General features: G+C 52.2%; 1 protein-coding gene across 1 annotated transcript; it reads right to left on the reverse strand.

Annotated features, from left to right (window-relative positions):
• Window positions 1-1,072: 1,072 nt before the first annotated feature.
• On the reverse strand, window positions 1,073-8,501 carry CFAP20 (cilia and flagella associated protein 20). The gene is made up of 8 exons (XM_009700911.1): window positions 8,378-8,501; window positions 6,915-6,948; window positions 5,685-5,814; window positions 5,496-5,575; window positions 4,330-4,441; window positions 3,782-3,970; window positions 2,428-2,538; window positions 1,073-1,548 (listed from the first exon to the last, which is right to left on the reverse strand). The coding sequence occupies exons 1-8, from the start codon at window positions 8,499-8,501 to the stop codon at window positions 1,543-1,545; spliced, it is 786 nt and encodes a 261-aa protein (XP_009699213.1). The 3' UTR covers window positions 1,073-1,542.
• Between the last annotated feature and the right edge of the window lie 3,128 nt (window positions 8,502-11,629).

Raw genomic sequence — 11,629 nt, forward strand, 5'->3', positions numbered from 1 at the left:
GCCTTCTGCAAGTGCAATCCAGCACCACGTGGCAGCATAGGGCCAGTGCCTCCAGTTCAAAGCCCGCTAGCTTTAAAGGTGCAAACGAGGTAGCTGTAATAGGGCTGTCCTGAGAGCTTGCCACAGAGGTAAAAAGTGAGGTCCATACAGAGGAGGTGCTGACCGTGAGGGTGCTCAGACATGCCAAACCTTTAAACCAGGTGGAGAGTCAGTGGTCAGGATTAAACCCAGAATCTGGGGCAGATGTCCTCCAACAGGCTCTCTTCCTCCTGGGAGAGACCACCTTTGTTTTACGGGACAATAATGAAAGCGAAGTCTTCCCAATTCACGGCACAGCCCAACACCAGGGAAGGATCAGTGCCCACCTTAGGCACCTACTCACCGGAGTAGCTGTCGCGGGGCTTGTCCCCAGGGAGGAAAGGCATCAGCTACTCCCAGACTCTCTCCGTTACTGGCAGAGGTCTGCAGCCTCCCCTTCACAAGCCTTTCCATAACAAAGGCAGATTGGTTTGAGGCAGGGAAGGGCAGCCTCAGCACAGGAAAAGACTTCCGCTTTGCTAAACCTCTCCTTTGATCCCTGGGGAAAGGGACAATTTGGCAGCTGGAAGACTATTGTGTGCCTCTTGCTATAAGTAGCTACTAACGGCTTGGCTGAAAGCTGGAGTGAGTTGTTTAACTACACAGTGAACAGAGCTGTGCCCTAACAGGCAGGTAAGACCAATTTGTCACTGCTGGGAAAACAGTTTCAAGTAAGACAGGAATGAAAAACCTTTTTCCACGTACTAGAAATGAACAGCGTGAGTTTTTGTCATAGGTAAAGTACCACAAACCTCACGGACTGGAGACAGATCCTATCTCCTCTATGGAAACCTTACTATTTTTCCTCTCTCCAGATTACAGTTGTTCATGTCTGTGCTATCCCTTAAACAGCGAGGCTGCCAATCAAAGTCAAATTCAGAGGCAAATTCTAACGTCTGGGTTCTTAAAGAAATTCTTTGGCACTTTCTGAAGCGCTACATGTACAAGTCAAAGGATCCATCAAAGAAGGAAGAAGCCAGAAGCAGGCTTACAGAGTCAAATGTTTAATAGCTTTCCAAGAGTGAGTATTACATCCATATTTAGAGCATATATAAAATGAGATGGAAAACAAGGAAAGAAAAAATAAAACTGGTGTCTTCAAGAGGGCACACTTAACCCCATAATCCCTGCTGAATCCCCTCTTCGGAGGCACAGGGGCCACTTTGAGCAACCTCTCTGTGCAACACAAGATCAGGTACCAGGCCACTTGCAGTGTTTAGGCTCAGCACTTTAGGAGCAGGTAGGAAAACTCTGATTCTGTACAACTCACGCACCAACAACATAGTCTCAGACCTGTTACAAGGTTAATTGTGTCCTGTCCAGAAGAGGAATACCAGATGAATCAAAGTTACCCTAGGCAAGGTGAGCTGATCTAAAACTTGGTCTCAGCAGGGCCTTCTCTTCTACCTGCTTTTGTTTTCCTATTGACCCCAAGTATTTCCCGCATCTCTTCCCAACGTGGTGTTATTGCTGGACAGAGCAGGGAGAAGAAAGAAAACATTTATTAGACTTGGCAGCACCAATACAACTGTGCTGAGAGGGCTCCAAGCATTCCCCAGACACCCCTGGGGGGCTGCTACAGCCCAGAAGGCAGTGACAGGTTCCCCAGAGATGTCACCTACTGTTAACACTGCCTTCTACCTCCTGCCAAGATCAGCACCCAACATCCTCCCTCAGCATCTTGAAATTTCGCCCAGGAACTTTCTCTGCTAAAAGCAGCACTTGCACTGGGACAGGCTGGCCCTGGCAAAAAAGGTGCTTCCTCACAAGCCTCGAGACTGCTGTCAATATGTCAGGGAGCCCTTTCCCATCCCCGTAAGAGCAGAGTTTGGCATCTCCTGCTAGGCAGCCACAACCTTGCCCTTTCCACTGCAGAGCGCCACCGCCTGCACTGAGCAGGGAAGAGATCAGAGGGGGGTAAATCTGGGCTAGAGGGACACAAATGGCATCTCTCCTGGAAGACAAGTGTGGAGCTGCAGCTAGCTCTGAAGAGCAAAGCCGCTGTGTTGAGTCATGGGTGCCAGCTCCCAAGAGATGCCGGGAGGTTGCCACCCTGCCCAGAGTCCTTCAAGACAAACAGGAAGGACGTGGGGCGCAGCTGCACAGCTCACCCTGCTCCTAGATGGGAATGACAACTTCCATGTGTTTTGGCAGGAAAGCGGCTCAGCAAGGCACCCCCACAGACTGCTCACCCTGGCAACAGAGAGGGTGCTCCCTGGCTGACAGCCAAAGCTGGTAATGGCTCTGCGGCTAGAAGAAACTTGGGATTTTGAAGGCAGCGGGGGAGGAAGAGGAACGCTAGCCTGGCATGGCTGCTGCTCCCACCCTACTTGCCCACGGCTAGCTCACCTTGGCCTTGTTCTGGACAGGCAAATATAGCTTGAACTCTGCTGGGAGCTCATCCTCTGAGTAGAGCCGGTCAGAGAAGTACACCCGTCGGATGCGACAGTTGGCATGGATCTAAGAGTCAAAACAAAGAGTCAGTCTTCCATAGGCTCTTTCCACATCCAGCTTCGCTGTCATGCAGCAGCCTGGATCCCTTGGCTCAGCAGCTGGACAGGAGACCTCACTGCCTCTCTCTGAATCTGACAGGGCATCAGAGAAGAAACGTTGACCCATGCCCTCTGCTTTACATTAGATGCTCTCCCTCCAGTGACGCAAGCTGGCTCAAGAGATTCGGCCAAGCTCTGGCATCTCTGCAAACTGAGATCTGCCTTAGTTGCTTAGAGGGTTCTCTGCTGTGAACCCACCTTTCCTTCTCTGCTGGTATCAGCATTTGCCAGAACACTCTCAGCCTCAGCTTGCTGCATTTTTAACACTGCCTCTTCAGGGCCTCCCTGGGGTCAGGAATGAGACTGTCCAGACCGTGCTGCCTCCACTATCAGCTGGCAGCGAAGGAGTCACTCCAGTCTCCCTCAGGGGTACGTGAGAAGGCAGACCCTTCCCAGCTGACAGCCTGTTCATCTCAGGGCAACCCCACAAGGAACTACAGCAGCCCCAGCACAGTAAGGAGCAGGCATGCTCCGCACATGGGCATTCCTAAAAATAACGCATGCCACCGGACACAGCGAACACGAATCCCTAACATATGGAACAAGTTTCACATTCGCAGCAGGAACAAAAACTGCATCAGCTCTGGTCCATGGGGCTCGGTGAAGGCAGGGGCACTCCACCTGTGCTAGGAAACAAGCTTGACCGGGGATATGTACGGATCATTACACCCTGGGTCTTTACCAGCCAGGCTCCCACTTGACTGGTACTCTAGATATGTCAGACAACGACTGGGAGTATCTGGACAGTAAGGCAGCAGACGGCTAATTTCCAGCTGACTCCCGCTCAGCAGGACGCGTGGCACACCTCAGGTGGACTGCAACTCTTCCCCTAACTCACAGCCAGCAAAAGAAACAAGATGGAAATGGGCTTCTTCATCCCAGTCTAGTCCAGTGAAGCGAGGCAGCACCAAGACCTCGGCTGGCTGGGTCGGGCCGTCGCTCCCCTCCTGCCATGCCCTCCAAAAAAAGCCCCTGCCATGCCCTCCAAAAACCAGGACTGGCAATGGAACCAGTCAGGGCTAAACCCGCTTCCCAGTCCACAGCAAGGCTGACCCAGCCAGCAGGAAGATTACCAACCAAGCTTTACCCACCACTTTACCAACCAACCCACTCACCCAAGTTTCTGTGGGCAGGACATGCCTGTTTCTCACCTGAACTCTCAGGGTCTCAATGTAATTTGTCCCGTAAGCCCGGCGTGTGAAGTCCGACAGGTTGAACTGGATTTGGTTCCAGCCATCGTCCAGCCGCATGGGCATGGTGCAGATGAAGGGCTTCACTCGAGTCGTGCTCTGGTAGTTACTTGCCCGGAAACGTCGGCGTACGTTCTTATCATCCAGCACCTGGGGCGAGGAAGGAAGGCTGCTGACCCCGGCGTCAGGGGCCCCCAGCTCCCCAAGACAGCAGCTGTTCTAGACTCAGGCTCTAACTGTCTCTGAGAGAGGGGCCTCCTACTCCCACCCCTCCATTTCACAGCAGAATTATTTTTAACACAGGAAACAGACCCAATTTCCAGAATAGCAACGATGTGCTTGTGAGCCGACTGATGCCCCCATAGCAGAACACTTGACATATCATATGGTCAAGAAAGCAAAACTGTTTTGGAGTCTCCACTTAGGACAAGTTCCAACACAAGACTGCAGGCTCCCTGGCATCTTCCTCACTGGTCACCAGAGGGGTCTCCCCGCTGCATGCTCCTCACCTGCACTTCAAAAGTGAAGTATTTCTTCAGGTTCTTGATGATCATCACTAGGAAAGGTAGTTTGATGCCCAGGGTCTTCTTTGGGTCAGCAGGGCACGTGATGTACGTGGTACTGAGAGGAACAGAAAAACGCCTTAGGATCTCACACAGCACAAAGTGCACAGCCTGAGTCCCAAGTCTCTCCCTTGACCTAACACAGTCTTGGAGGACACGCAGAAAAAGATAGCTGTGATCATAAGATCTCAGCAGCAACCAGGGCTTCCTGTAACAGGAGGCAGTTTCAGAGGTAGTTGCAGGGAGAACAAGATAAAAGGCCCAAAGAATGCATTTCTCACTCAGGACATGAAACACCTTCCTGGACAGCTTCACCTCCCTGGTTTCAAGGCCATGTCAGCACTGTTTCTTAACACAACCTCCTCCTACCCTTGACTGAACAGGTAGAGCCCTCCAGAGCACAGCAGAGGCCCTGCATGCTCTATATGGCTGGGAAAACAGAGGTCATGAGCCCTAGAAGTACACGTCATGCCTGGCAAGTTCTGTATCAACACATCTTGGGAGGAAGAGAAGCGTTGGCTCAGGCTGTCTGCAGGAGAGGAGTCTCCACTGCCCTTATAAGGAGCGCCCTGCTCTGAATCACCCCTGGAGAAGCCTTGGAGACTCTGAACCCACTCATGGAGCTGGCGTCTCTCTCCCTGGTCGATGGAGACAAGGTTGCTAAGTGAAGCACCATAAGCAACTCCCCTCATAAATCTCCCTTTGTTCTTCCTGCTGTCGGGAGAGCAGCAGAGCAGGCCTAAGACACTAGAAGATGCAGAAGACAGAGTGCTGCTTTCTCAGTAATTGGTGGCACTGACTGGGGACCAGGTATCAAATAGAGCTTTTCTCCCCCCCCTAAGTGATGGAAAAATAACATGACTTTATTTTTTATTCCTTAGCCCCACTGAGGATGACAGAGAGCTCTACAAGCACATCCAGGGAAAGGCATGGTACAGTGCCACAGAGAGGTATCAGTGATCTGACCCCAGATCATATTCTTTAATTTATTATTGACAAAGAGATTGCAGTAGAGTCTGAAGGAGATGTCTGCTGGGCACCAACATCTTTCACTCTGCTCCAGGTCCAAGCCCACAGAGCACACTAGGGCAGAAGAAGATGCCTTCTCTTACCTGACATTAGTTCCTTCGATCTCCAGCACCAGCGACTGGATGTCATTGTCGGTGATTCGCTTGATGTGGCCATTGCGCACCTGGAAGAAAAGCGGGGCAGACAGCACAGATGTTACTTGAGAGGGAAACAAAAAGCGCCCACAGCTCCATTGAGAGGGGGGAAAAAAGATCCCAGGAGGACCCATCTACGTTCACTTGGCTCCCGTTGTCCTGGACATCGCTGTTTCCAAGGCTTTGATCACCATCCCAGAGTGCCAGGACTCCAAGCAAGAGTTTACGGCCCAGCATGCTGCACAGGCACTGAGTGCAAGACTTCGATCTATCAAAATACGCTAGAGTGAACACAAGTGGCTCAAGCCTCATGTTAGAGGCCCAAATAAACAAACATAAAAGTGTCAGAGCAAGATCAAACTAGAGTGGGATAAGGGGTAAACACAAGTACAAGGAATACAGGGGCAAGCAAAGGGAGCCACCAGCCAGCCACCGGTCACCAAGGGGTCTTAGTCTCTACTGCTGGGCATGGCTGACTGCCCCTGTGGAAGAGCAGAACCAGGTAAGAGCTTGGTTAAAATTCTTCATAATCACAGCGCACACAAGCGCCAAGCCATCGTCTGCGTTGCTGAGGGGCACAGGGATTTGGCTACTTGGATGCAGCTAGCTCCCCACAGAGCTCAGGGAGGCCAGGGCTGGAATCAGGAGCCAACACAAATTCATTTTTCTCCACAAGCAACAGGGCTGAATCCCAGGGTCTGAGGATTTATTTTTTTAATGAAGCAGCTCACTTCCCATCAAATTTATCTCCATTTAAAAGGCTCTTTTGCTAATTAAGCCCTTTGGTCTTCCCCAGTGCTAGATCAGCGAATTGCAACGCTCCTTCCATCTCCATAAATTAATTTCTTTAGCACCTATCACCGCTGCTAATATATAGGATACATTAAGCTTCTAACGGGATGGTTTCAGTCATGAGCTAAGAAATGATTTACAGGTTTAGCAATTCATCTTCAAAGTTCATTTCTTCACAGGGACCTCCCTGGGTGACGTTGCATACATTTGCTGGAAGAAAGAGATAAGCCCTGTAAGCAGCCCGCTCCCCTGGCCTCTCTCTACACGAAGCAGTTTCAAGAAACCTCAGCCTGGATCACCCAGCTGCTGCTGCTGCGCACGAGAGAGCAGCTTGCCCTGTCAGGCTGCTCTTAACTCCGCTTCAAACCTGCACAGATACTGCCAGAAAACATTAAGCTCAGGGAGAGGATCCTTACAGGACAACCGTATCTCTCCTTTGCATCAAACGCAATTCCCATGGATTTATAGGTCTGCTCAGGAGAAACCAACTGCACGAGGTCTGAATGAGCTGCCCTTTTAAAAAAAAATAAAAATATTATCACCAGCCCAGTAGAAGTCCCTTGTGCCTCTCTGTACCTGAAGCAGCGATTGACATACAGGAAACTGAATCCTGGAAGCCACAGGGATACAGCATGAGGACGTAACACCGGGAAATAACCCTGCCTAAGCAGGTGACAGTAGTGCACAACAACGCCTGCCTCCCCGCCACACGAGACAGCTTTCACCAGGGGTTGCTTGTGGCTACACAGAGGGCAGAAGGTTCAGGTTTGGGCTTCTCTAGAGAGGACAGCAACAGAGAAAACAGCTAAACATGCTTTACATCAAATAGTTAGCAGCGTTTCTATCTGCGTCAGGTCCCCTTCCTTAGCCTGTGAAGGCTTTCCTTCCCCAGATTACAGAGACAATGAAAAGAAGTAACTGTTCTTCCTCAGCATCGCCAGAAACGGGATGAAAGACATCAGAGAAGAGAGGAGATAAACACAAACCAGGGCCAGACGGCGGCAGAGCCCTTCCTCCCAATCCTGCCTAGCTCCGTACAAGTTTTTGGGAGCTGCACTACGGCCCTGCTGCAGGGAGCTAGATGGTGGCCAGGACGCGCCGGCCCCCTCCTGCGCCCAAGCCACACCCTGCGCCAACGCCAGCCTGTCTGCAGGTGCCTGCGGCCGGCGCTGGCAGGACAGACACACACACGAGGAGCACGGCATCCAGCGCCGGCTGGATCAGAACGCCAAGCAGCCTCGCCATTTTGGTAAGATAAGGCTGAACGGCATCACGAACGCTCACCGCTAACGGGGGCTCAAAGGGCTGCCCTCCAGGACTCCGTGGTGCCGAAGGCCCCAGCTCGGCCCCTCGGCCTGCTCCAGAGCCCGGCTCCGTGCCAGAGGCTGAGCTCACCTCCTGCCTGCCTCGGGGACCACCTCCCTGACGCAGGACACGTTTTGGTCACAGCCAGAGGAGCACTTCTCTTCCCTCGCCAGCTCTGGGGGTCCCTTCCCAACGAGCTCGCACAGACCAAGAGGTGGCCTCTGGTTCCACCAGGCGCAGCCCCAAGCTCTGCGGCACAGGGCCGGGGGGACAGTTGTGCCGCGCTTGCCGTGGCTACTCAGGGGCCCTCCCCTGCCTCCCAGAAGCTCAGAAAGATAAGATTTTAGAAAATGGTAGAAATCTAAACAAAACACTCCACATTTCTACTTGGCGAATATTTTCTAGCCATCTTAATCCTCGGAAGGTGGATTTTTGAAGCTGGAAAAAAACCCCAGTAATAGCCCTCTTAGAAAATAAAAGTTCTTCAAATGCCTAATATCCTCTGAATCAGGATAACCGGGCAGTTACCTGCTGTCTAAAGACAAACTGGAAAAGTTTTTTTTTTGCAGATGCAAACCTCACAGGGTTTGGAGGGAGCAGCAGCTTCACAGAGAGTTGTGTCTGAACACACGTATTTCTCGAGGCTGCCGTTACTGCTAGCAACGCTAGTCAAAGGTAACAAAGCCCAGAGGAAAAGCAGCAAGGAACAATTCTCCCCAGGCCCAGCCGCCCACCCGCCGGTGGACGGGACGCCACGGTCTGAGGCCGACCTCTGGAGGATCGCTCCCGCATCGTTGCCAGCCGCCCCGTCGTTTGGCTTGGGCCAGCAACAGCAAGCCGAAACACGGCCGGCGCCATCGCCCAGGCTACCGTAGGCATGGGTACGTCCTCGCCTTGGGACAGGCACCACTTCTCAAAGCCAGTGGTGCATCCAGAACAAGCAGGAGGTCCTTGGGCTACCTCCCTCCCCCAGGAAGGGAAAGGGGGCAAAACAAGAGGCAAAAGCAGGAGCCACCTGGTTCTGCCACAAGCACTTGGTGCACGCAGGTTTGGGGAGGAGTGAGTGAGCAGCACCAACTGCTGTACCCGAGGTGTAGAGATCTGGGGCAACCGGGACAAGGATGCTGTGCGAGAGAACTAACGAGTCAGGAAGGGCTGCAAGAGAAGACCCTGCCACAGCGTTCGCAGGGACTTGATCCTGGCTGTGCTCATCAGGGATGTTGCTATCTGCATCCTGGTGGCAGAGCACGCACTTGACATTCAGAGGGGTATTGAACGCTAGCTGACCTTGCACCCTCCCAACAGCATTTGAAATTGCTAACGACATTCTGTGTCAACGCGCCAGCAGAAGGAATATGGAGAAATGAGCAAGAGGATCGATAGGTTTGACAAGTTTCATTGAACCATTCCCATTTGCTCTGCAGAAACACATCAGCGAGTCCCCTGGAGACTGGTCAGCATGCCTCGACGCATTGGCAGGGGGACCGTGGTGGCAGGATGCTGCAGGAATAAACTCTGAACAACGAAGTGCTGCAAGGCAAACAGAAAACACCTTGCAAACAGGTCTCCAAACCAGACACACGCAGCACTGGAAGGCAGGAGAGAGTACAGCCCAGCAGTTACCAGCTCTCTGTGGATGAGGCTGAAGGAGGAACCTCTACCTGGAGGGGTGGTGGGAGAGTCACTGCACTCTTCCCAAGACCTGGACACTTCAGTCCTGCCCAAGTCCCCTGGCACAGGATGCTGGTGACCAGGACAGATTGGGCTTGGCAGGGTTTGCTGCCAAAGCTTACCCACAGCTTCTGAGGGAGAAGGGAGAGAAGGGAAGGACTGTATCCTACTACTTAGGGAGAGGTTACAAATACTCACAAGGAAAGGCTTCCAGTGCCCCATTTCTACACCTATATCAAATGAAGCCGCCTCTACTTCACCCTGTCTCCATCAGCACAAGCAGTGCACATTCTACTAGGGCCAAACAAGAAACAGTCTTCCCCATGTTACGAAAGCCTGAGATTCCCTAAGACCTAAAAAAATATCACTGTCTGCTGGTACTTTTTGCAAAGAGTTTACATTAGGACAGCTCTGAATTCAGTAATCAGGGCATTCACCCAGGACACGGGAGAACATCTTATCCCTTGTTTCCAATTCTCACCAAAACTACAGGTGCATTTCACGTATCACTGAAGACAGCAGTGATCGCTTACTGCAAAGTTTCGGTTGCTTTCGCCGCTTCCAGAAACCCCAACCCGATCCTCTCCTGTGGCGATGCCAGAGCTGGACCATTCCTGGGATGTCTGGGTTTGGACAGATCAGTATTTTCCAATAAATAAATAAATAAAGCCCACTGGAAAAAAAATCCCTCACAATGTTTCTGGATATTTACTCACTTCATGTATGCACTGCCCAAGCCAGATGCCAGCCTACTAGGTTCTTGCATCAAGCCAGAGAGGCTTCATCAGCAACTTAGCACCCAGCTCCCTGCTTGCAGCAGGCCATCAGCACCCAAACCATCGGCGGCACTTCCCCACGCTCTGAGTTCACACAGTCTTCGCACCGCCCAACACGCGACTCAGTGATTTTCTGAAGGGGCTGAGCAGGGGAGATGAAACCCACGTGCAGCGGAGTAAATACCTGAGGGATTCCCTCTTTTTCAGCTCCAAGGCAGCAAGATGCCCTAAGTGCTGCCCTTTACCTCCTGCTGCTGTGAACACACCAAGGGTGTCGGATCAGGAAAGCCAAAGTTATTACAAACCCACCACCCCAACGCCTTTTTAATGGAAAAGCGAGGTGAAAGAGCGAGCCACGCTGATATCCACACACAAAAAGGTCAGAAAACCCACTCTGGTTTCACATCACACCTTTGTGAGCAGGGCAATCCTCACAACAAGCTAGCTGTGCTTCCTCAGGACAGACAGACCCCTGAGCGAGGAAGAGGACCCGCACACAGCCCTGCTGCTCACAAGGATGCAGGGCCGCTGCCACCAGGCAGTGCCCGAGGGGCCCAGCCACATGCAAGTCCTACAGCAGGTGATGGAAACAGCCTACACACCCAGCCGCTGTTCTTGGGAACAGCAGTGCTAATTTTTCATCAGTCCTTTCTGGCCAATCCAACGACTATTGCACCTGAATGGACCGCTGCTTACGTCCACTCCACAAGCAGAGCTCCTGCTGGCCACCCCAGGAGCTGTACGAGCGCAAGAGCATCCCCCTGCACAGGACAGGTCACGTTGGAAGGTACCTCAGGAGGTCTCCAGTCCAACCTCCACCTCCAGGCACAGTCAGCCCAGATCGTTCATGGCTTTATCCAGTCTAGAGGCACACTACATCCCTTTGTCTAAGAGTCTTTACACATCTCATCCTCGTGCCATCCAAATAAGCTGCCAATCCTTTTTTAAAGTCACAAATATTTGTGCAAAAGCCATAACGCAGGCATATGCACATAGCCAGGCTTTGCGAGGCAACCCAGTTCTTCGCAGAGCTGCACGGGTACCCCATTGATGGGGAACAGGATGGGTCTGCGCTGCCCGTCCCCCATCCCATGACTTGTAAACGCTCACGCAAGCCCCCTGAGATCAAACCATGTTGCTGTCTGCTGAACTGCCTCGAAGGCTTTTGCTCCAACAAGAAACTCAGGTTAGGTTCCAGCACAAGTAACTGAACACTCGTCGTCACCTCAGAGCTGGGAGCCTCCTCTCCAAGACTATAACAAGCGTTTGGCAGAAACACCCTTAGGTACCAATCCAACCCTGGGTGGTTTGTGAAGGGGAGGAAGCAACAGGTCCCAACGCCTCCGAACTCCTTACTGAGGGCTCCCTGATGCGAGATACCCGGGAGGAGGCAGGGGACCCTCAACAGAACCACCTAGAGACAGACGGGAAGGAAAACCAAACAGATGAAACGTTCACGGCTTCTCGTACACCCTAAAAGCCGCCACACAGCCACCTTCAAACACCTCAAGCAGGCCTGTTTAAAAAACCGGGTCACAT

This window comes from Cariama cristata, unplaced genomic scaffold, assembly GCF_000690535.1.
Source record: "Cariama cristata isolate BGI_N322 unplaced genomic scaffold, ASM69053v1 scaffold28705, whole genome shotgun sequence".
Lineage (NCBI taxonomy): Eukaryota > Metazoa > Chordata > Aves > Cariamiformes > Cariamidae > Cariama > Cariama cristata.